Here is a 26,101-nt window from a genome sequence, read left to right as displayed (position 1 = left end):
GAATAATCACAACATGTGCTAACACGGCATGCCACCATTACAATAGGGGCCCACTCACATGTGAAAATTAAGCACAGGGTCTGCTCGTGTACGAGAAGCGGCTCATAGTGCAAGAAACGTCTGAACTACACGGCACATATAAACAAGGCAAAACCTCTCCTTGTGTGAAAAATGGCTGAATTACACAGCATATATACAAGGCAAAACCTAAGTGAGGGTTCGCTCATTGTGCGAGAAAACGGCTGAATTACACAGCATATATACAAGGTAAAACCTAAGGGAGGGTCTGCTCATTGTGTGAGAAACGGCTGAATTATACAGCATATACACAAGGCAAAACCTAAGGGAGGGTTTGCTCATTGTGAGAGGTCTGCTGAATTAGTGTAGAGCTGAGGCAGCCTCTCCAGATGCGGAATACGCTTCTCTGCTATGTGGGCAGTCACCCCAGCCTCGGACCGCAGAGAAGACGAGAACGGGCACAGGTGCGCTGCGATTGCCTGCTTGACGGGAGGAATGCACGCATAGCCGCGGGCTTCCGCCACACCCACCAAGGTGAAGATGCGTCACGACCGCCTCGTGAACATCGAGAAAAGGGCGTGTGTTTCTTTAGGGCGCCGTGGTGGCTGCAGAAACCAGGTGGCCAGCTTACTCCTCGCCGACTCCTCAGGGGAGTCCTTCGAGGCCGAGGTCTCGCACAGCCTAGGTGAGGACACAGAAGAGCTCTACGTGAAGCGCATGGGGTCATCCCACTCCGCTCGCTCCCTCTTGGACTCAGACAGGTCCCTGTCAGAAGCTGCTAGCGACATGAGCTCATCACTGACGCGCCAAACAGGTCTCTAATCGGCGAAGAAGACTGGTGCTGATGGCGGTCCGGCACTCCATTTTCCCAGAGATAGGGGCGACAGTTGCTCGCTGGCGGCGGCGGGATGCTGCCTAACAAAATCTCAGAGGGCGGCGACTCTCCGAGCCCTCTACACCTGCACCGGAAGGTACTCGCAGTACGGGCAGTTGAATCGGAGAGAGCCAGAACCGGGTAGATTACGCAGTGACCATGTGTGACCTGTGGGTCGATGGGCCCGGAACATAAGGCACACACGGGCATGCTGGAACACACGAGTAGAAGGATCATAGTTCTTCCTCTTCTCCTGGGTGTATCCTCAACAGCGCGCGAGGGTAAGTGAAGGAGAACGATGTGGTCCAGAGGGTGTAATATATAGGGGTGGCGACCACGCCCCTAAGCACCGTCTTGGACCACATTGGCCAGTTACATTTTCATTTCTACTGCCGTTATTCAGTAAGGTTTAGATAAGGGGATTCCCCTAGCTTTCACGAAATGTTGAGAGACCTCTCTCGAAAGGGAAACAGGATATATGCAACAAACTCCTGCTGAAAACCCCAACACACTGCTGTATTTCAGTAGTATAGTGAAAACGGATAAAAATCTAAATGCATTTTTTATATATCTGGTGAATCACACATTAAATATAAAAGTGGTTATACATAAAATGTCACAGATTTAAGCAGATTGAATGAATAAGTAAATGAACAATGTTCATAATGCACTTTCAAACTAGTTCACAGACTATGAAAATTACATTTATTAAATGAATAGGCCACTACAGATATTTGGAAGTAGAGAAAAAATATATTTAGGAAATACAGGAAAAAGATTAAACAAACATTAAAAGAACATCAGAAGGATTTTGTAAAAAGTCCCACTAAAGTTGTGGGCAAAAAAGACCTAGTCATCTATTAAAAAAATAAACCACGCAACACCACCTTCAACATTGTTTTTGTTTGTTTCTTAAAGTTAAGTCAATTCCGTTGTGTTTTAGTGCCGGTTGTAGCATTTTAAAACGATCTTATATAGTACAACAACAACAAAATTAGATTTGTTTGATCTCACAAAACATACTCATAATACTGGTTTTGATTATTTAATCAAGACAGGGAGAATCAGGAGCAGTATTCAAGAGTACTGAACAATAATTAAGCAACATATGTTCTCAAGTAAGATGTTAAAAAGTCCTGAATGCATGGAGCTTCTCACTTGTTATTCCACCACAAGTTCAAAATTCTCAGCCTCTTCAAACTCTGCATTCATCTTTGCAGCAAGATGATCCAACTCTGACATCTGACGAAAAAGAAAGTATACGTGTAAATATCCTTAAAAAGACGATATGTAAACAATTAATGTTACAGTATACAAGGAATAATGTGCTGTGTTAGGGGCCATTCACACAGAACGTGTTTTTCCATTCCAATGCGCTACTTTTCCTTTGTTTTTCTATGCAAACACACGTTTGACGGACGTGCATGACCGTTCCATGCTCGCGTATTTTGCAGCACCTCGCACATGTGCACCGCGTTTTTAAGAAGCCTTGTCAACTTAAAAGAATTTCAATTTTAACACAGCGCTGCTCGACTATTTTACATGCACCCTCATAATGCTATTATAATAGGATTTTGGCAATACTGCGATTACACTTTACCTAATGTAAACGCAATCATTTGATCTAAATAATGTGATTTAGCTCATGAACACAGTAAGCATAATCACAGTATGCCTGTATTAATCGCAATAAGGCGGCATGTAAACACCCTAAACGCATTTATGCTGCTCTGACCAAGGTGCGCATGTGCTTCCGTAACGCACCTTAGTGCAAATTCATGGTAAACATCACAGTCTGAATTTAAACCGTTAACACAACTTGTACTTAGCAGTCTCTGCTCCTTATCTTCATACAGAAAAAACATACTGCGAAAACATACTACTTCATACTGCGAAAGCAGTGACAGCGTACACAAACGCTGCAGAGACATTTTCATCATATTTCTGTATTTATTTCAGCACCGAATAACGAAGCACATCCGAAGGAAGGCGTTTAGCATTTGACGCGAATATATTGAAACGATAGTAACGCACCTACTGCACTCGAGAGCATTGTTGGTACCAGTCATGTTCACAAGTCTCGGAAGTCTAAAGCCCATTGCACATTGAGTCCGAAATTTCCGCACGTTAAAAATCAAATACGACCTCACGTTGTGTCAATCACATTTGCACACTGCCTTTGATATTTTCGTCCGTCATAAAAAAAATTCGGGCTGGGTTCGATTTTCTGCGTTTTTCGCATCCGTCAAGCATTTTGAGTGGCCTTTTATAACAATTCAGAGACACCGTACAAACAAGAGCCAAATACGAAAAACGCATACGAAAATTTCAGACTGTATGTGCAAAGACCTTAAGTCAAGTCTCAAGTCTTTAAAGTGGAGTCCAAGTCACATCTCAAGTAAAAAAAAATATTTTATTTGTAGCCTACCAGTATTTTAAACTTTTTTTGAATGTAGCAATAAAATGTTACTTGTACTCATCTTATCGTTTTTATTAATTACTTTAATAGTATTTATTTTGGGGCAAAACAACAGTAACAGTAAATTAGGGTTAGTTTCAACAGTTATATTCACCAGTATTTTAATTTATGTAGCCTATTTCGCTTCAGAACAACATGAAACAGTCTGTATGCATAATAAACATTTTCGTGTTTTTATTGCGCTTCAGATTTGGTTTCTGTGTCACATTTGGTGTGTAAAGATGCCTTTAAACTGTGTAGTTTATTTGCAATGCGATCTTATATTAATCATGTTTTTAAAATGCTTCTATACTGGGTATTTTATACAGTTTCGAACCAGTGCTGATGCTGGTGTGATATCCTGTGTCTTTGCGCCACATTTACCGGTGCAAAATCAAAATATATTTTATGCCGTACTGAGGTAATACTAATATCAACCATTTTGCCATCTAGGCCAAATTAAGTTATGTAATGAATTGCATGATATGCCCCTCTGTGCCGAGGGATGTCACCTGGTTAAATTTCTTTGGCGCCAGAGCTGCAACAAAGCTTAATGTATTCAGCGATGTAAACTATTTAAAGTTAATCATCCATATCTGCTCCACTTAAATGGTCTGGACAGGAGCTACTAAGATAAGACTTGGCCACATTTTGTTCGTTTTTAAAACTATACTCTTTGATGATGAACACGTGTCCTCCAGATGCGTCACGCGTGTATATAATAATGCTGACTGTGTGTTAGAGATGAATTGTTGTGACATTTGCTGCAGAAAATAATGGATTGGGAATGAATAGAAAAATGTGCTGTATGATTCTGTCATGTGGGGTAGTAAAGGAAGAATGTGAATGAAATGTTATACCAAAATGACTTTTTTACTAGTCTCATGAGTCAAGAGTCCAAGTCAAGTCTCGAGACAGCTGTTCACGAGTCCAAGTCAAGTCGCAAGTCTGTTTTTGCAACTTAAGTGCGACTCGAATCCAAGTTATAATTATAAAAAGAATAATTAAAACTTCATGTAAATGGAAGTGGGAGGTTTACTCTGTGTCATGTAAACATGTTACTGCGATTAAGTCCTTACTCTGATTATTGGAAATAATCGCATTATTGGTGCACATATAAACAGTCACTGTCAGTTCCAAAGCAGTGGACCAACCAGAAGAATTTGGAGGCGGGGCAAGTGTTGCAAGCTTCTGTTTACAGCATTCATGAATGAATGAACTTTTTAAAAAAACATTCCTGAGTATTGCGTCTCGCATTTTTAGACACAAAGACTCCTTCTTTGTGAATGGCCCCTTATGCTGTCATTGCAGTATGTTCAGGTTTTTCTAATGTACATAAATGGAATAATATGCAACAACTGTAAATAAGCTATAAGAACTGTAAAATGGAATAAGTTGATTTGATTCAAATAGCTAATTAATTTTGCTAATAATGTAGATTTCATTCAGGCCTATAGTAATCTGCAAGTAAACACAGTGATCCAAATTGAAGCAAAAAGGAAAACAGAAAAAAATGCATTTCTATTTTGTGATACTAGCAGCACGAAATTTATTTTGTTTAAATAGCTTTTGAGTTTTAGATTACCACCTCATTTGCTCTCACCTTTATCTGTTGGACCCGCTTTCGCCTCGTCTTCTTCACCAGACAGACACCAGGGATGTTTGGATCTACTTCAGGAGGGTTGGTAGGGCTATCATCAGCAGCAGAGATGATAAAAGAACCCACAATGAATGACATGGAGCCTTGAAGTGCTGCCCTAGACCCTTCTGTTTTACGAATCACCTCTGGCGTCTGAAGCCTTTCGAACCCAAACAGGGTCTCTCGGCTGTTGGCAGAGGAGGATGAGGCAGGCTGGGATTTGGGGTTTTCAAAGGACTTGTCCCCCACACTCAGGCGAGTGTATGAACGCCGAACCTTCTGTGACCAAACAAGGTCCTCCGCGAATTCTCTAGGCTGGGACGGTGGAGATGAAGGGGGCAGAGCAGGATAGAGGATTGCTGTCTTGGGTGCAGATGATGTATTTGGGGATGATGTAAATGTTTTGGACGTCTTCTTTAAAACTTCTGACAACCTTTCCACATTTTCCTTGTTATTGTCAGATGGGGCCTAGAGGAACATTTCCAAATAAGCAAAAGAAGGCTGTGGTACATGATCAATATTCAGTCATGCATTAAATGTTTTTTTTTATTTGTCAGATTTACCTGTGTTTTTCTGGGTGCAATTTTCCTAACAGTGATTGACCGTTTAACAGCCACTGGTGGGGCCTTAAAATAAAGAGACATATTAGATATCCAGCACAAAAAATTAACCATGTTTATTGTTCATTGGTTCTTTAGATGTGGGACAAAACATCCACTGTTTTTTTACAGAATTTTACAAAAACCTTAAAACACCTTTAAGATTTAAAACACTTCTATAATATAATAATAATTGTATATATGATTTAGGCTTAGAAAAAAAAACTGAAATATACATGTATTTTTTAAGTATTCACAGCAGTGTTACTGCTTCGGATTTTATGTCCATTTCATATTATCAGACACAACCTCGAGAAGTCAAAGTCACCCAGACACAACAGCAACAAATGCCTAATGCATTTAATGTATGCAACATATAAATTATGTCTATTTGTTCTTATCACTCTGAATTTAATTTATTCAATTAATTGGATGGATAACACCAAAATGTTCACTAGAAACGATTTCTATGTATAATTTTTACAGCTTTCTGTCTGTTTGATTTACTTTCTAGGTAACGTTAAACTTACCAAAACTTTAGAGGTGAGGTTTTCGTCATTTGCTGACAACCTGGAAGACCGTTTTCTAGAGGGACTCCCTCTGTTGGACTCTATGAAAAATAAACAAACAGACGTTCTGTTTGTGCAATGAAATTATGCAACCAAGAAAAAAACAAAGAAATGTATAAGAAATCTTTGAATTTCACAATGACAACCCTAGCTAATCATGCATTCCCATCGATCGTTTCCTCTCTAACAAGGCGCAAACTGTACATAACGTTAGTACACTCTAATGATTCAGCGTATTAACACTCACCTCTGATAAGATCGCTGCTTTTTCGGGACGTTAATCGTGGGGTTTTGTTGCTCATTTTGCAACAAACTACAGTTCCAGAGAGTACCAGATTCCTGCTAGCCAGTGAGCTAAGACAACGAATAAAAAACAACGTTACATTTATGCAACAATCACAGCGACAACACTGCACTGAATCAGTCAAAAGCACATTATTGTTTTACTTACATTTCACAGTATTATATAGGATAATGTCAAAAGGAAGACAAATTATTCCGTCTTAATGAAACACGAATCTGCGCTGCTTTCAAATTCGCCCGCCTTTCCATGTAGAAACTAAGCGCAGCAAACATGGCTGGCGTGATGTGAGGGGTGGAGCTACAAAGGTACAAGACTTTTAAATCAGTGATTTAAATCTCATAAGCGTAAAGGTTTACTCTTGATATACGAATGAAAGCCGATTCAAACAATCGCCGTAAAATTATATAGAAACGTATTAAACATCATTATACCGATCGCAGAGAAAAGAAACAGGTATCACGTGACATTGAGCTTCCGCTTATCTTCCTTTCCTTCCTTTGTTTGCGCCACCTTTTTAGGATGCGAGGGCGATCGCGCCTCCTAATGGTCACACGAGGATGATGCAGAAATGCACTTAAAGGACAGTTTGAGCTCATGCATCCTTCATTCTTTCTAAACTCACTCCGGAGGGTAAATCCTCAACATTTAAACAGTACTAAAACATTGTAATGTTTGTTTCACAGTTGTGTTTTACCAATAACTATTACGTCACTTGACTAATGTCTCATGGTCTCAAATTATATACCGTTTTGATACTAATGTAAGTACAAGGATTTGAATGTAATGACATATATTAATGATGCCTGTCCATTTCTTGACCCGATTTTAATTTGATGTATTTTTATGTAGTAAAATGTATGTGACATCTTGATGGGCAAAGTGGCTTAAGTTCAAGCAGGGCTGGGAAGTTTCCAGAAAGTCCATGTTTAGGGAAAGACGTAAGCTGAGGAGAGAGCCCTGCCAAGCTGAGCCCCAGCACCTGAAGCTCATCATTTAATTTGTATCATGTCCTCTCTAGTAAAAAAACCCATCTCTGTTTCTTTAAAAAAAAGTTTGTCTGATCAACAACACAGCCAAAAAAAAAACGTTTTTCTCCCAAATAAAATTATGACTATTATTCTTTTAAAGGAAAGTTTACAAAAGCAAGAACATTTCACCCAAAGCCAATTGGAATTCTAAAAAATGTTAAGAAACATTAAATTACATTAATTACCACGTTTCTTACAGTATCAAAATATTATGCTTCACAAATGGCACAGACAATAAGACACATTTATTTAACGTGTTCTTTGGCTAAAAAAGCAACATTTTAACCTTAATTGCCTATTTCCAGGTAAATATAGAACGATAGAACAACACACAGAGTGTACTTGTCTCTAATTTAAAAAAATAATTGTAGTGCTTAAGTTCTCCTGAACCCCACCCAAAAAAATCATAAATGAATGTAATAACATTGTTGGCATGGATGTCAGATTGCGGCATAACATTTTGTTCCCCTTTCTGGAGAAAAACAATCAACAGCCAATAACGGAAGCAACAAGCAAACAACTTTTGGTTTGAAAAGTAAGTTACTTGTTTTGTTGGCTCTCGTATACAAGTATTTTTACACTTGCAACAGCATGCTGATATACAATATATAGCCGGGATTATTTGCATAGTGTTGTTAGATGTCAGCATTCATTTAATGAGTCCTTATTTTTAAGAAGCATTAAAATAGTTACTATGGCACTATGTGAGAAATGTAGTCTTGAAGTTAGAACATGTATGCAAGTCAGGCTCATAGTTTGTTGACTAAAGCGGATTGTATTAGCATGATTAATGATTCTTGATTATACTGCACAATTATTTCTCTAATTATAATTTGTGTAATTTATAGGCTAAACATTTTTATAAAGGTAATTAACCCATATTTGTGGAGCCTAAAAATTAAGGCTAAAATAATGTTCCCCATATTCTAGAAAGTGATGAGAAACCTTTTAACTTACTGCACGTCCTTTAACAATGTCCACGCACATACATAAACTGTTATCTTCCTTCAATCCCAAAGTACATTTGAAAGATATCAGCACATCCCTTGTCATTAAGAAACTGAAAAAGCTGTCCAAGGTCCATGTGATTTCCTCTGTTTCCATGAGGGTCAAAAATCGCTTCATTAAAGCTAGTAAACTTGCGGAAGGAGTCAATTCTGTCCTCTGTCCAGGTGTTATCCAGAGGGAAATCTTCTCTGTGACGAATCATAATTCTTTTCCATGTTAACACTTTCACCCTAGTGAAGAAATAAATGTTTCATGTTTAAAAATGAAAATGCATGCATATAACAATGACTGCACATGAAGGCCTGATGTCAAAAGCAATTGCATGACTTCCAACTGGTTGCAAAGCAAAAAGTCGTACAGTATAAAAAACATGAAGGTCATTAAATAATAAAATGTTAATTTATGTTCATGTTATTCCTTTCCATTATTTCATAACATCAAATGTTTGATAAGTTCTCATAAGTTTTGCATGTCAATCGATACCTGGCCCAAAACTCTTCACAGGCAGACTGTAGCCCTTCCACACACACAATACCAGGCTTTCCAGGCATACTGAACCCAGAGAGGTTTAGCTCCTTTGACCATTCCAAAATGTTCTTCCTCTTGATCTTGTTGTAAATGTGATGACTGTAGATCCAGAGTCTGGTAAAGGACTCTTTTGACTGTGTCAAGACACTTTCTTTCTTGGACTCACTGAGAGGGATACTTCTAGTGACATATTTTTGTGCATTGTCTTTTATCCACTGTACAGCAGACAGAACACAAACGTCACCACAGCAGTTTTCAGACAGGTAAGCGCTGAGATCAGAGTGAAGCTGTGTTTGCTGCGCTCTACTGAGCTCAGGGCATCTGGAAGAGTGAACAATTACATTTACATTCATTCATTTAGCACTCTTCTATCCAAAGAAACTTACAAGCAAGAAAGCATTTGTAACACATTCAAGTAACTGTAAAATTACAGGTCACAACCACTCTTACTACATAAATAGAACAGAATATTAAAAATTTATCACAGTACAAACAGTGCATAATAGGACTATACCAGTCGAATAAATGCCCTTGTATTCCATAAAAGGGAAGGGTTCTTTCAAGTATTTCGACCATGCACAGCATGAGAGTGCTTTCAGCGCAATATAAAATAAGGAAATAAATACCTGACAGTAATTTCTGGCAACACTCGTGGGTAATCAATTGGGTAAGTGCACGACAATGTAATGTTCACCTGACAAAGACAACAAATGAGCTTAGAAAAGCAAACTATTAATGAACGGTCCGTGTATCATCTGATCATTTGATTATTCCATTCACTATAACAAACGGAAAAAGAAAATAAACAGTCGATATTTCGTTTTTCCGTTTTTCTGTATGCACAAAAATAAAAAAAACGATGTTTTTCTTCTTATTTCAGCCTTAAAAGGGAAATCCAATAAATAAATGAACCAAAACGAAATAACGACCCTAATTATAGTTTTTTCATTTTTTGGGTGATTCCCAGGGTCTTCTAAGCGCACGCTTTGTGCATAAGCAATGTACAGCCGCTTACCGGGATCAAGTGCATGCAAACTTGCGAAGCTCGAAATGGAAATGAATGCATTTGCATATGCTTTGTTTGTACTTTTCACTCCCACTAAAAGAGTCACACTGAGAGAGGAGGACATGACTGTGGAAATATTTCAAAAATATATATTGAACAATGCCTAACGTTCACATACAATACTTTCCAGAGCTTACAGTCGAAGTTTGTTAGCATTATTGCTTTTAATATGTGACATTTAAGTAAACAATTAAGTAGCTGGCTTGCAGCAGCAAAGGTGTAAATCCATAAAGTACTTTTGTAATTTATAAGTTATGTGATGCGAACATCCCCTCCCCCCTCCCCCCGTAACTTCACTCAACCGAGTTCATTAGGTTCCCCCAGCTAAAACTACTGTCCTGCAATAGAGTAATTCATAAAAGATGTTCAGTTTGTGTTGAAACTGTGAGGTTTTATGTAGTCATTTGCACTATTACACATCAGTTTAGGCTACTGTTTTTAGGTAACATGCCAGAGCCTTCACCTCACGGAGGGACCATAATAATGTTGCAGTGTTCCCCAGAGAGCCTCTTTTCCGATATCTCGTGATATGTCATATTATTTAAAAACATTTGATGAATATGAAACATGTACAGCTCGAGTGAAGCCATTGTAAATGATTACTGATCGATCGCGAGATTCGTGAAGAGCTCTTGGCGCGCTGCCGCGCATGCAGAAATCCGTGCAACATCACCAAAAAATGAGAAAAACAGTAATTAGGGTCGTTATTTCGTTTTGGTTTATTTATTTATTGGATTTCCCGTTTCAAGATGAAATAAGAAGAAAAACATCGTATTTTAATTTTTGTGCATTCAGAAAAACGAAATATCGACTGTTTTTTTCTTTTTCCGTTTGTTATATTGAATGGAATAATCAAATGATCAGATGATACACGGACCATGAACACACTAATGTAAAATGTATTTCTTATACTTACTTCAGGGTTTTCCACCTTTAACATAACAGAAAATTGGGGTCTAGTGCTTGGAGGAGTGTCAGCTGAACCCTCAACGAACGCTCCGAGCTCTGCGTGAGAAAGTTGGTCCACTTGCAACTCTTCTTCACTTGGAAACATACTTAACAATAGTTCTATTTCTGCTAACTGAGCCTTGGTGTCATCTGAGCAAGCCATACTTCTAGCTTTCTTCTCCCAAACTCCACACCAGACTGTCAAAACCATAGAAACAGAGATAAAGAATAGGCATTAAAGTTTTGAATGCTGTTTTGGGCCAGATGAAATGCTTGTAACACTACTTTTCCCATTTTAGCTTTTCAAGTACACTCACGCGTTTTTCATGAATAGAAGTAAACCATTACATATGTACAAATGTCAACCAAAAGGGAAAACTACATCCAAATTCGTAGGATGACGTTCAATGAAAGATTTGGCTTTCTGATCCAACAAACACCCCTTATAATATGTGGGAACTCGTGGAACACGCCTAGATAGCACACGCAACTCGCGGAGACGTCCGTAAACCTCACGTCCAATGTCCATACGAAGCTGCTCTCTGCTGCTTGTGGCTTTATCACTTGAACATTATACGAGTTATGCTAGTCAAAGACAAAATACCACATTCAACAAGCTTCTCGGTCAAGAATAGCATGAAGACGAAACGGAAACAAAAGTTTCAAAATAAGAGCCTTGATGTTGAAATCCTTTTAAAAGTTTACATTTTCACATATATATGAAACAATGTACATATACAAATACATTGATTTAATCTATATATGAATTGTAGGTATGTATTTAATATATTTAAAATAATATATTTATATTGATTTAGAATTACTGCTGGTGTGGCGTATAGTGATGTCATTGCCATGCGACGGTAGCGGAAGGGACGTGGCAAAAATAGTGAATTCCAAAAAAACGCTAACAAAATATAGAGAAAAATATCCGTTTTGACTTGATGTTCACATTTACATCTTTGTGTGGTCATCCAGTATTTATAGCGTTCGTGGCAGGTAAATACAGTATTGGTTCGCAAATGTGTTGAGTGCATATACAGGAAGTGTGTTTTGTACATTTAAATCAATTGAACAGCTGACGTTAATCAGGCGTAGACTCTCACTGTCAGCTTAAAAACGTCTGCTTTATTTGCACGTTCACTTGGACTTTTCAAAATTTGCCTGTTGTTTAAGTCAGTTAGCACAATAGGGAGTTGATGTTAAAGGGGCTAAGTTAGCAAGTGCAGGGTAAAGCAGGTGTACTGTAAGATTAGCATGTGTTTTATTCTATTGCAAGTGAAAGTATTTAGCCTACATGAGTTTATATATGAGTTCCATGTGTTAAAATGCATGAATGTTTAGCTTGACAGCAGGACGATGGGTTTGTGCAAGTGTCCCAAAAGGAAGGTGACCAACCTGTTCTGCTTTGAACATAGAGTCAACGTGTGTGAACATTGCCTTGTGTCCAATCATAATAAGGTAAGTGTCTAATTTTTTTTTAAATTAACTATAAGGCATGAGGTTGTGTATTTATTGACAGTTGACTAAACCTTTTTTTGTGTGTGTTTGTCACTTGTGTTTGTAAAGTGTATTGTCCAGTCATACCTACAGTGGCTACAGGACAGTGATTACAATCCCAACTGCAGTCTGTGCAGTCAGCCCCTAGATTCTCAGGATACTGTCCGGCTGGTTTGTTATGGTAAGGAGTTACAGAAATCATGCCTTACAGTGAACATCAGGAGTTAAGAAAAAACAACTAAGATTGAAATATTTACTCATAAATTCATTTTCTTTAACCTTTCAGATTTGTTTCACTGGTCATGTCTAAATGAGCTGGCATCCCGTCAGCCCCTTTACACCGCGCCTGCTGGGTACCAGTGCCCGACATGCCAGGGTCCAGTTTTTCCACCCCCGAACCTGGCTAGTCCTGTAGCCGACACTTTAAGGGAACAGCTGTCCTCTGTCAACTGGGCAAGAGCAGGACTGGGCCTTCCACTGGTGAGCGCAGTAGCTCCACACTGCAGAACTCTGGATCTAGGGGGCAAGGTTGGATCCAGATCCAGTCCCCTCCTATTGCATTGTGATTGGTCGACACTGGATCCAGTCTCCTCCCACTGTGTCTTGATTAGTAGACAGCTTTCTGCAGCAGTTTTGCATCATACTCGTGTTGTTGTTCTACCGTTTCTGCATTGAGTCGTAACTAAAAGTTATTCTTTTGATGGAAAAACAAACTTGCTCAAGACAAAATTTATTTATTAACATATTTTTAATAAACTTGCTGAAGAAAAACTTTATTAATGTATTTTTAATAACATGTTTTATTAGATTTAGGGTACTTTTAATAACATGTTTTATTTCATTTAGATTTAGGGTAGGTTTAACATAACTGTGATCATTACTCACAGGCGTACACTAAATTATGATTAAACTGATGGGAGCAAACGTTGGCAACCATGGGTTGTAACCGTAGACTATATAAAACATAGACTGGGTGTCCGTGACGTCACCCGTAGGTTTCTGAGGAGCTGTTTTGAAGCTTAAAGTGGGCGGAGCCGGCCGTCACCATCTTAGCAGGAGCTGAGGCGCCTGGTTGCTGAAACCATATAAAGTGGGAGGAGTTGTATCTGGATCCAACCTTGCCCCTTGGGCATTTGTACTCTGCAATGAGGACCATCTTGGTGAGGGTGGGACAGTGGACATACTGATATCTAGAACTTGATAATATTAATGAATTTTAGGACTTGCTTACCCATGATTTAAAGATGTGTTTTGAGCTCAGTGGTTGGTTGACGTGTGCATCAACCATGTCTTTTCTGGCACTAGTCGGGAGAGACGCTATAGGCATTTTTTCACAAAGTTTTTTAAAGTATGGGCTTTCATGACTGCTACATGTTAAATCTTTTTAATACTTGATTCTGATTGGCCAATCGTGACATTCCAAGGAATTATATTCCCAGATAACAACCGCTCAAAACTAATAACATATGGTAACCCAGATGCTGCAAATATTTTTGACATACACTGCTTAATATTACACAAAAATTAAATGTATATGTTTTAATAACATATATGACATGATATGTATAAATGATTATACCAAATTGCCTGTTCCTGACATTTGAACATTGTGTCTTACCTTAAAACCGAAATTAAACTGGTTTTCCTTGCAGAAGGTCTGCATTTGTTAGAAATAAGGTAATAAAGTATATCAAATCAATATTTCATGTTCAATAACATACTTACGAGGTAATAACTGGGAATATGTACAGACTGCTGGCTGTTATCGCAAAATAAACCCCTTTGGTGTGATCCTGATCACGATGTCTGGGTTTATTCTTGCGTTAACAACCGGCTGCCTGTACATTATCCCTTAAAGCTTAACTTCAATTTGTTTCTGTAAGATGGATGTTGTCACGGATTTAAACATGAGTTTGTGATTTATTATTATTTCTTTCTAGATTGAGGATCCTCCAGAAGGAGAAGAGACCACAATAGATGATGTTACACGTTATTCTGAATGGTCATCTTTTGAGAGTAAGTCTGTTAATATTTTATCACAACAGTGATTATTTTTAATAATAACAAACATTGTATGCACTGTAAATTAAAAACTAGGTGAAAGAAATGTCTACACCATACACTGCCCGTCCAAAAAAAGCATTCGCTGTGGCATCGTTTTGATAAGCTTCTGCAATGTCCAGAATGTAAAAAAAATTTCCCGTCCAGAGTTTCATTCATTTTTCACCAAGATCTTGTATTGATGATGGGAGAGTCGTACCGCTGCGTAAAGTCTTCTCAAGCACATCCCAAAGATTCTCAATGGGGTTAAGATGTGGACTCTGTGGTGGCCAATCCATGTGTGAAAATGATGTCTCATGCTCCCTGAACCACTCTTTCACAACTGAGCCCGATGAATCCTGGCATTGTCATCTTGGAATATGCCTGTGCCATCAGGGAAGAAAAAAAAACCATGGATGGAATAACTTGGTCATTCAGTATATTCAGGCAGTCACCTGACCTCATTCTTTGGGCACATAACATTGCTGAACCTAGACCTCCAATCCAATGGGAGGCTCTTACCTCTTTGCTTAGTTAAATCCAGGTGGTGCCTTTTCTTTGGACGGGCAGTGTATAATACCTTAAAAGAAACATCTACTCAAAATAAGATGTAGTCTCCACCCATGTCAGTGGCATGTGTTCTCAATCATTTTTTATTAGCTGAACCCCTGTGACCTTGAAGTACTCCCCTGAATTGCTCAAAATATTTATTTTTAATTAAAAGGAATACAAGTAAAGCGTATTTTACCATATTTGAATCAACATTGCATATACTGTAGTAACAAACCTAACCATGTTGGAAGATCACATGATCCGTGTCAGGCCCGGCTCCAGAAATGAGATAAAAGGTGGGCCAAGTGATTTTCCAGGTGGGCGGAGGGGGGGTAACTAATATATATATATATATATATGTATGTATTTTTTTTTTTTTACCAGAGCCATTTTTCCAGTTTTGGTTCATTCATTTTTGCAAAATATATATCTATATCATGTCATATTTCAATGACTTCAATACTAATAACTTGATTTATGTCAACAGACCATAAATCAGTCTCACTTATGGTTCCTGTGGGGATCAATTGTTCTTTTCCTTCGATAAGATGACATGTCCACAGACTATGGAGGACTAAACCTGCAAAAATTATAAATAAATGAATGTATAAATAAATAAATATATAAACGAATAAATGTAATAATATGAAAATAAATACAGGAATGAATGGTTTGATAAAACAAAATAATTCGTTTTAGCTATTATTGATCTTAGCTTTAACTTTTCTTTTCATTTTTTAAATTGATTTATTATTTTTTGTCCATTTTTTATTTTTTATTATTATTATTTTTTATTTTTAGATTATTTTATTTATCCTTTCCTTTTATTTTTCCTTTTATTTATTTATACGTTTATTTATTTATATATTTATTTATTATCGCATGTATTTATTTCCACTTTTATTTATTTATTCTTGTATTTATTCTTACTTTTCTGTGTCTTGTATGATAATTAGATGGGTTGGTCTTGCCTACTATTGGTTCAGCGTAGATTGAAGCGTTTGATCGATTACTCTTGACTTGTTTTGGACTAACGTCACGTCACTCACTGATCGTTTGCTTCGTGTATAACGTTTATGGCGTGCGCACAATTAGCTAGAGAGTTACAGCATTTAGCCAATGAAGTCGATAACCATGCATCAAATGACTATGTGTCATTCAGATTAGATGCACTTATTGATGATTTATTACAGATTGACGGCGAGATAAATGACAAAGTTCTTCCTCGGTTGTTAGCCTCTTTGCAGCACATTCAAAGTCTGTGCGAGTCAGAGGGTGCTATGCTATGGTGGCGTTACAGTTCAACTGGTGAAAATCATAAAGCACAAAATGTAATAAGGTTTAACTACACAGATGAGCTTGTAAACCGAAGTCGCAAGCTAACGCTTTGTCAAAGTGATAGTTATAAGCAGCCTTTCGGTTAGAAAAAGCGTAAAGATTTAATGTAACATGATGTAACATAATGTAAATGAATTGAGACATAGTGAACTTAAGTCACAAGTTAACACGGTAGTAATGAGCATCGTTCTTTCACTACAGGGGCCATCAAATGGAAACCATTCCTTCTAAAAAGACGTGGTTACTAAACGGTACTCGTAAACTACATTCCATAAGAGATAAATAACACAGAGGTCACAAGTTAAAACGGGCATATTCCCTTGATTCATCCAGCTGCATATTGTTGTGTGACATCTTGATATTATTGCAAAGATCCGCAGCAGCTAGCATTGCGAAATAGCTTAGTGTGATTGTTACCGTAGTGACACGCTGCCTCGCTTTATTGTATGGGTACGAATCCCGTGTCAAATCGCTTTATTTATTTTTTCACCTCGCTTCAGCCGTTACGGGCGATCATACCAATAATTTGCAATCTTAACAAGAATGTCAAAATCATGTAACAAGAAAGTCTGTGTTTATTAGACATCTTAATATCAAGTCGTCTTGTGCTTTCAGAATCGACGAATCTGCTGAGGTCGTTCATGCACCTCTTTGGCAGAGGACCTGTAACCGGAACTTGGTCACCACCTTAGCACCCCCTGACTCGCACAGATTTTGAAGAACTTTGTCATTTATCTCGCCGTCAATCTGTAATAAATCATCAATAAGTGCATCTAATCTGAATGACACATAGTCATTTGATGCATGGTTATCGACTTCATTGGCTAAATGCTGTAACTCTCTAGCTAATTGTGCGCACGCCATAAACGTTATACACGAAGCAAACGATCAGTGAGTGACGTGACGTTAGTCCAAAACAAGTCAAGAGTAATCGATCAAACGCTTCAATCTACGCTGAACCAATAGTAGGCAAGACCAACCCATCTAATTATCATACAAGACACAGAAAAGTAAGAATAAATACAAGAATAAATAAATAAAAGTGGAAATAAATACATGCGATAATAAATAAATATAAAAATAAATAAACGTATAAATAAATAAATGTAAAAATAAAAGGAAAGGATAAATAAAATAATCTAAAAATAAAAAATAATAATAATTAAAAATAATTAAAAATGGACACAAAAAATAATAAATCAATTTAAAAAATGAAAAGAAAAGTTAAAGCTAAGATCAATAATAGCTAAAACGAATTATTTTGTTTTATCAAACCATTCATTCCTGTATTTTATTTTCATATTATTACATTTATTCGTTTATATATTTATTTATTTATACATTCATTTATTTATAATTTTTGCAGGTTTAGTCCTCCATAACAGACAACTCAAAAACAGTGAAACAAATGAAATGCATGCATACATATGGGGCTCCAAAAAATTATTTCCATTACTTATAAACAACTTGGGCTACAGGTTTACATTAGGCATCCATTCAATTAAACTTTATTATATCTAACATATGACGATTTAAAAAGTGCATGTTCCTATAGTACTGATACTCACAAAATACTGCATAGGCTATGTGTCTTCTAACTTTGCATTAGGTATGTTTGACTTCTTGAAATGCTGCAGACTGATCGGCGAATGTCTGACATCAGAGAATGGTCGGCGTATGACATCAAAGTGTCTGGAGAGCAGAGCTTTTTGATGTCACTTTGATGTCATACGCCGACCGTTCTGCGCAACGCATCATGAAAGAGACAAAACTAGCATCTTGCTAATAGCTTTGTAGTTCGGTTCGTACGTGGTCAAGACACTTGGGGTGTATTCACACCAGGAAAGTCCGCTAGTTCACTTGCTTGCTTTGGTCCGGACCAAATGCAATGTTGAAATTTTTCACACTGCCCTTTTTGCAAGTGAACCAAAATTGTAAACAAAACCACTTGTGTGCTAAGGTCATCCATTGATTGGACATACGTTGTCAGGCAGGGAAAAGCTGGAAGTGCAAAAATAGGCTAATCATGGAGTTTTTATTTGATCAGCTACTAACGAAAAATGCAGAAACTTTAATAGCATCCTAAGATACAATGTCTTTTATATGATGCTTTTATTAGGATTTTGAAAAGACGAAGATGTGCTGCAAAACTAGGGAGGGGTATCATAGATTTTAAAGATGCCATGAATTAAAACCACAATTTTAACCCGAGCTTTTGTTATATAAGAGGGAATCGTATTCACGCGAACATCATGTAAGTGTCAGAACTGAAAACGCCCTTGTTACTGAGATTACAACTGATATTGACACCAGGCCCAGCGAACGCCAGGTTCTGGAATGCACCTATCTATGATGTCATTGATCGGTTGAATACTGCCTCCACAGAAAGAATATAAACGACTACTTCTCTAGCCCTGCCCACTGGTTCGCGCATGACAATTCTGAAGTAACACAAGTGGCGCGGAACCAGGTAAAACAAACATGCTGTTAAAGATGGCTAAATATTGTGCCATCCCCTGGTTGTGGAAGAATACAGTCGTAGCATAACCTTCCTTCGGATTCCGATATTAGGAATCTGTGGTTAAAGTTTATTTTTAAAGACGTTCCAGCTTATGTGGGAAAAACATGGAGCGTTTGTTCGTTTCATTTCTCCGAGGATTCCTTCGTGAACAAGGCACAGGTCGATGCTGGATTTGTGGAGAGACTAAAAGTAAAAAGCAGTGCTGTGCCATCAATATTGGATCCAATAGGAATGGTGCAGCATTCTATGCGAGTAAAACGTTTTTGTACTATGCGTCACTATTGCTTTGTTAGAGATCGCTTGATGTGCCCTGATATTCACACGTGATAAGTATTACCTGGGGACCTCTAGTCATTTGTAATAATTGCAGAGGTTGTCTGTGATCTTAAGCCCGTGCGAATCGGGATCTCTGTGATTTGGCGGGCTCATATATCATTTTTCAAGGTTTTATCCACCGTTTGCAAATAATGGATGCTGTTTGAAGTGTTTTGGTATTATTTCGGGTGCTGGGTCATATCCATAAGTTACCGGGAGTCTCCCGTTTGTTTATTTATCTAGGAAACTTGTAACATTTGAGACCCATGATCGCGGTGATCTTTTATCCGGATTGCGATCACGGGTCTCAAATGCTGACAGGTACGGTCATTTATCATTATACGCAATACAACTATAGGCTATACAAACTATACGCAAAGCCTTGCCATCACATCCGGGAAATAAGTCATTAAATTTGAGTAAAATCATCCCGTGCGAATGCGTCACATGAAAACTGGTGTGGGGAGGTCATTTATAAATCACACGAGGTCCCCAGATAATGTTAATCTTGTGCGAATGGTGCTAACGTGTAACCTAATGTTACGTCTCTAACCAAATTCACAGAAGGCTCCAACTAAGTTTACTACGCAAGCTGCTATCCAATCATAGCAGTGGGCGTTTACTTCCAAGCCTTCGTGGCGGAACGCCCATTCAAATCGAGCATTTGTAGAGCTGGCCTCAAAACCCGGGTAGAAAATAGCCTATTATTTATTGATTTTGATGTTTTTAAATGTAAAAACCATGCGAACATCATAAGTAGACCTCATACAACAGTATAAAACAATAAACAAGCCCAGTTCATAACACCTTTAATGGTATTACAAATACTCCTTATCGGTGTACTTATCAGTTCTTTTTCATATTTTTATGCAAATAAGGAAACCAAAACAAAGACATTAAGAATAAAACACACTGCTTTATTATTTTTAAACTTAAAATAAATTGTCTTTAGCTTGGACCAGCAGCATTAAAAGAAATGGTTTCGTTCAATATAGCTGCTTCTTTAACAAAAGTTCAAAAGTTTGGACTAGACAGATTTATGCATGTTTATTTTATTAGAATAGAATTCTGGATTACTTAAATTCTCAATTTAATAAATTATTGTATATTTGGCTGTTTTATTTGTATTAACAAATTTTTAAAACGAGTACAAAATGAATTAAATGTGCCACGTCATTTAATCCAAATGAAATGAGCAAACCTGATGTATTCCAGCTCATAAAAACGAATATTAGAATATTCGTTTATTTAAATTAAGTTAATTAAGACCTAATTTTTTACATTTTTATTTAGTCAAAATTTCACAGCAAGCTTAATTATCATTAAATATTCATAACGCACTAATATTATATCCTGTATATATCCGGTATATGTGTTTTTTTTTAATTGAAAGGATTAGCAACATTGGAAAAAGACAAGAAAAAATAGAAAAATAGGGCCTACATAAAAACAGCGTTTAAACCCATGCGGAGCAAACGCATAAAAACAGAACGTACAAAAAACGTACAAAACAGAATGTATATAGGCCTATTTTACTCTGGTAATAGTATGTTCTTCAGCCGGTAAAAAAGAAAGATGCGCTGCTCTTTGTGTGCCCGGTAAAAATAGTCAGAACTGACGAGAATGTCTGTATTTATAATCAACATTATAAATGATATAAAAAGTCAACAGGCTTGTTACTGCCATGCCGACTGTATGTGTTAAGATGCTAAAAAATACTCCGCAACACAGACGGAGCCATTGTAGTGTACGTTTCCCTGTTTATTTTGTGATCGTCATTTGAGGAAGATATTTACTAATTCTACTGATCCCCACCGCATATTAATGTTGTTCTCTTTCACGTTTCATTGTCAGTGTCTGCCTTATTTAGCTAATAAGGTAACAATACAGCGTGTTTTAAAACGAAAAACTTCCGTGCAAAGTTCAGTTAGAAATTCATTTGCAGGCTATAACTTGAAGGCGACGACCCCATCGAAGTTCTTAGGAGGAAAATAAAGGCTTTTAGGTATGGAAAAAGGTATCAATCTTATTTTAAAGCCAAATTCATTAACATTAGTTGCAGTTAAATCTACATTTTCATGTTTCAAGCTTAAATTAGCATTCGTTGATGTATTTTTAACAAATGAACATGAATTTAGAAATAAAAGCCGCTCTGAAGTTATGGTAATAAATAAACAAATGTTAATAATGTAATAATACATTAGGTATAAAAATACCAACGTAATAAGTAATGTTACCGAATTCTGTGGCTCACCAGATAAGTATTTTAAATCATTTTGATATGTTGATGTGAGCTGCAGGTGTGTAAACTTAAAAATGAATTTGTATGTGTTCCTAAATCTTTGTTCAATCAGACCGCAGACTAATTTAAATATTTGATGTCTTATAAAGTCATTACAGATGAAGCGAAGAAGCGTTAAATGAGAATGAACATTCTAAGTGTCTTCTGTGGCGGTTTTTTTGAGCACATTTTTAATTTTCAAATAATAATTGCAGATCTAATATTTGACTAGTCTTGCACACCCCTACTACATATTTAGGAGACACGCAGTGCGGAGCCAGGTGCAAGTAAAAGCATTCACAGACACAGGCTTGGCCTGGACAACCTGAAATATGAATTATGATGTTTTTTAACGATCAAATGTTGGTAAAGGCTAAGACACGAGGCGAGCCACATGATTTTTGAAAAGAGCCACAGGTTCCCGACCACTGTCGCTGCAAAAAAAAGGAAAATATCTGGAGCTGACTTGAATATCGCATTAATTTTGTGATTGGCTGTTATGTGGTGTGGGGCAGTGTTGGGTGTAACTAGTTACGAAGTAATTAGTTACTGTAATTTAATTACTTTTCCCTTGATAAGTAAAGTAAGGGTTTACTCTTATTTTTTTCTGTAATTTAATTAGTTACTTTTGATGTAATTAAACTAAATACTTTGTGTAATATATGTGTGTGTAATAGTGGAATTGACATCTAAATTCAAAGTCTAACTTTAAAATCTATGCTTTAATGTATCCTTATCACATTTGTAATACTTTGGTCAGTTAATAAGAGTACTTTATGTAGTTTAATATTATTTATTTGAATGAATTAAAAGAGCCCTTTCATGCCTATCCTTGAATCACTTAACTCATCAAGGTTGATATATGATATAGAAAGTAATTAGTAAATAGTAACTAAATACTTTTTGGAGAGAGTAATTTGTACAGTAATCTAATTACACTATTGAATATGTAATTAGTAACTAGTAATTAATTACTTTTTGAGAGTAACTTACCCAACACTGGTGTGGGGTCAGGGTGGACACAGAGTCACTGAGACAGAGTCAAGCCAACTCCGTTCACTGCAATAGAACAGTTTTTCCACAGCAACGGCGGTTTACGGATCCTCTCTCTCAACTGCTCTGGGTGGATGCAGGGTAGGCAAAGCTACTGATGCCCCCCTGTGGAGCCGGGCCTGAGTGGAATTATAACTTTTTCCCCCCAATTAACACATCTGATTGTCGAATAATAGTAAGCAATTATTTATAGAACTGTTGAAATAAATTATTAGTTTAAACGAAACATGGGTAATAAATACGTTTTGAATAGTGTATATGTCTTATGGCATCGATAACCCAAAAACTGACCATGGCAATAAGTGTCAGTGAATCATAAAACAAAAAATTGATAGGTGCACATTTAACATTACAGATACTTTGTATGTAATGGATATTTAAATATTTCTGTCTATGCTACAGCCCCTGCAGTGGATATGGCAATCTCAGACCCTTCCTCCACCAGTCTACCACCCCATCAGGATAAAGAGCTCATCCACAACATTCACAATAATGGAGAACTGTGTGCCCAGAACCACTCTGTCATTAATATGAGTACCACATCCACTACTGACACAATCACCATTAACACAGGTATCCACTAACACTGACATATCATTTTGTGTAATTATTGACATAATCAAAGTTCTTAATATCATGCTATTTAATAATTAAAAGGAACTGTAGGATGATAGTGGTTTAACTTCACATATACATTGGCTGTGTTTAGAAAGTATTATTAGTTTGTTGCCTCTTTGTGTACTAGTGTACAGTATAGTTTCAAAATAGCATGAGAAACTGCAGTATGCAGTTGGTCATCAATTTTCAGACACACAACAATGCAGTATACTATTGGCGGAGTCGTTGAGACTCTTTTTAAATGCACATAAAATTAGATCAAATGCAAAATAAATGTGTGACATTTGTGTATAAACGTTTTAACTTTGGCAATGCAATCAAATATCGACCAATAACAAAATGTTAAAGTTTGCAGAAGACTTCTGGTTCACTTTTAACTGGAAATTAAGTCACAGTGTCACCCTTGGTGTGTTTTTACAAATGTTCATCATCCCGTTGCATACAGAAAATTAGCATATTCTGCATAGTTTACATGATGCAATTATAGCAGTAGTAGTATTTATCTACTCTTTCTTATGTAACAGAATGTGTTAGCCTCACCCTTGAATGTGATTTGGTTTACTTTGAGTTGATGCTAACAAAGTGCAAGTTTACTTTGTGAATCAATGTAGTCAAGAATTCAAACAAATTCCTTTCTTTGAACTCTCTAATGCACTCTCCATTGATTTCTTGCTATTTGTCATCTTAGCTACTTCCCCAAGGAAGGTGTATGACACACGCGACTCAGGCCACGCTTCAGTGATGCAGATTGACTTTGATGATGATAAGTACCGCAGACGACCTGCCCTTAGCTGGTTTGCACAGGTCCTAAAGTGAGTGATCGCTGTTGGCTGTTTTCCTCACATGAGCAGTTTGAGTTGAACAGATCATTCCATACCTTTGTACTGGTCAATAGTACAATTTTGGTTAGGCATGTTTACTGATACGCCTTTTTTCTTATAGAAATCGTACAGGCCCTAAGAGAAAGGCACTTACGCTGAAACAGCGGATCTTCATGCTGTTATTAGTTGGAGTGATTGGATTCTTTACCCTCATCATCATCATGGCAAAACTGGGCCGGGCCTCTGCTGAGTCTGACCCAAACCTGGATCCCATGTTAAATCCCAATATCCGGGTAGGCAACATGTGATGGAACACCTCTCTGCTTGGACTCAATTTGTGGATTCAGCCTGGAATTTGGCTCTGTTGAAAAAATGCTGGAGAAGAATGCACCCCGGGATGCTGGGACCAGCATGAAGATGCCTCTGTGGAATAATGTGACTTATAGAGATTGTCAGAAAGCTGGAGCAAATGCCGTTGCACAACAAATTTCCCATTTCTGTGTGGAATGATATAGGCTTTATAAGACTTGCAGTGTGTTTTGTTCAGTTCGGACATCTTTCCTTTTAAATTTGTGTCCCCTTTTTGAAACTGGGAAAAATAATTTGAAGTGGGTGTGGCTGTTTTTGCAATCTGTCCTTAAATTATTTATAATAATATGCATATGATTTCTTTGGGATAACTCATATAGAGTGAATCAGTATAGGCAGTGTTATTCCATTTGAGGCTTTGGTTATTTGGTTGCTTGAGTTTATTGTATGATTGCTGATTCAGTTACTAAATCCCCACTACTTGTAAAAAGTACTCTGCATATTTATATTTGTGGGCAACTGACTATGTTCAGATTGTAAAACTTACTGAAGCATTTAGATTTGGTTACTCTCTTACAAAATTGTAAATCTGACTACTAGAAAAATGTTGACATATGCCTAATGCTTTGGCCCTTTTACACAGGTTTCATATATAGGTCATACTGAAAATACATTTTTTTGCTTTGTGACGTTCAATAATTATTGTATTACTGTCAAACAGTATTAAACGTTTTTGTCTGATTCCAAATGTCTAGAATTAAAATCTGCATAATTTTTTGGCAGTGCAACAAATAATACTATGATGTAAACTGAAATACTAGTAGTGTACAGTTAAAAAGAGCTCATCATATTCACACAGACTACTGATAATTGTGCTAGATTATGCTCGATTATCATGAAAACGTCACAATGCAAAAAATATTAAAGACTTTTTTTCTGTTGGCATCTTTCATTAATTATAAAATACAGTTTTTGTTGGATTTCTTGACGGATGACACAGAAGAATATATTATATTGATGGATTTGCATATTTAAATGACATTCTAAAATATCTAAACCTACATTTCCTAACTTCAGAGGGCTCATATTACATTTTTCCTACAGGGTTTTTATCTGTTTCAGAGAAAGTGATCAACTAACTTTACTGAGATCCAATTGCGTTCTATAATACTGAAATTATCTCCAGTTGTTGGACCCTTTTAACTTCGTCACTTCTTTGTAATGTACGCAATAACATGTCTAATTCCAACATGTATTGGTTTCACAATAGCAATTCTTTCCCAGGGTAATAGGGTTGGCATCCAGTACAATTTCCTGAGCTGGCAACAACAAGTGAAGACAGGGAGTGATATGTCAGGGTGAATTGTAGGAGAAAATCTGCCATGGGCATATGGAGGAGGTAATATGCCATGTGCAAATCATGCCAGTGGAATGTTTCTTCACAGGCATCTCCATAACATGGAGAAATAGGAACACATCGATTCTGTGTTATGGACATTAGCTATATGATGCATCCATTTCAACATGTTTTACTGTAGGGTATCTTTGGGTATGGCCATGTGGTGACAGTAAAAATGTGTGGAACTGATTAATATATTTAAATATAATGTGATTATAACTGCACATTGAATTAAATTAAATGTCAATTATAGAACCGCTCTCTGAAACATAATTTAAAGTGTCATTTTATTTCTTTACATAAACAGCACTAATC

General features: G+C 37.1%; 3 protein-coding genes across 4 annotated transcripts; 1 reads left to right on the top strand and 2 right to left on the bottom strand.

The window, feature by feature from the left end:
* Nucleotides 1–1,923: 1,923 nt before the first annotated feature.
* Nucleotides 1,924–6,930, bottom strand: cdca5 (cell division cycle associated 5). Its single transcript, XM_057351820.1, has 6 exons — nucleotides 6,609–6,930; nucleotides 6,405–6,511; nucleotides 6,119–6,198; nucleotides 5,553–5,615; nucleotides 4,954–5,457; nucleotides 1,924–2,134 (listed from the first exon to the last, which is right to left on the bottom strand). Exons 2-6 carry the CDS (start codon nucleotides 6,457–6,459, stop codon nucleotides 2,054–2,056), a joined length of 783 nt encoding a protein of 260 aa, XP_057207803.1. The 5' UTR covers nucleotides 6,460–6,511; nucleotides 6,609–6,930; the 3' UTR covers nucleotides 1,924–2,053.
* Nucleotides 6,931–7,273: 343 nt separating this feature from the next.
* rwdd2b (RWD domain containing 2B) lies at nucleotides 7,274–11,680 on the bottom strand. 2 transcript variants are annotated; one of them, XM_057351809.1, is made up of 5 exons: nucleotides 11,357–11,680; nucleotides 11,008–11,237; nucleotides 9,652–9,719; nucleotides 8,981–9,346; nucleotides 7,274–8,727 (listed from the first exon to the last, which is right to left on the bottom strand). In XM_057351809.1, exons 2-5 carry the CDS (start codon nucleotides 11,200–11,202, stop codon nucleotides 8,487–8,489), a joined length of 870 nt encoding a protein of 289 aa, XP_057207792.1. In that variant the 5' UTR covers nucleotides 11,203–11,237; nucleotides 11,357–11,680; the 3' UTR covers nucleotides 7,274–8,486. The 2 variants fall into 2 exon arrangements, with proteins under 2 accessions (XP_057207792.1, XP_057207784.1); XM_057351801.1 differs by having other exon boundaries at nucleotides 11,008–11,680.
* A 227-nt stretch (nucleotides 11,681–11,907) lies between these two features.
* zfpl1 (zinc finger protein-like 1) lies at nucleotides 11,908–26,089 on the top strand. The gene is made up of 8 exons (XM_057351792.1): nucleotides 11,908–12,038; nucleotides 12,384–12,500; nucleotides 12,609–12,720; nucleotides 12,826–13,019; nucleotides 14,480–14,555; nucleotides 23,042–23,212; nucleotides 23,946–24,069; nucleotides 24,200–26,089. The coding sequence occupies exons 2-8, from the start codon at nucleotides 12,399–12,401 to the stop codon at nucleotides 24,384–24,386; spliced, it is 966 nt and encodes a 321-aa protein (XP_057207775.1). The 5' UTR covers nucleotides 11,908–12,038; nucleotides 12,384–12,398; the 3' UTR covers nucleotides 24,387–26,089.
* Nucleotides 26,090–26,101: the final 12 nt, after the last annotated feature.

This window comes from Triplophysa rosa, linkage group LG2 (genome assembly GCF_024868665.1).
Source record: "Triplophysa rosa linkage group LG2, Trosa_1v2, whole genome shotgun sequence".
Taxonomy (NCBI): domain Eukaryota; kingdom Metazoa; phylum Chordata; class Actinopteri; order Cypriniformes; family Nemacheilidae; genus Triplophysa; species Triplophysa rosa.
The sequence above is the reverse complement of the archived record's forward strand: the minus strand, read 5'-3'. Positions and strand labels throughout refer to the sequence as shown.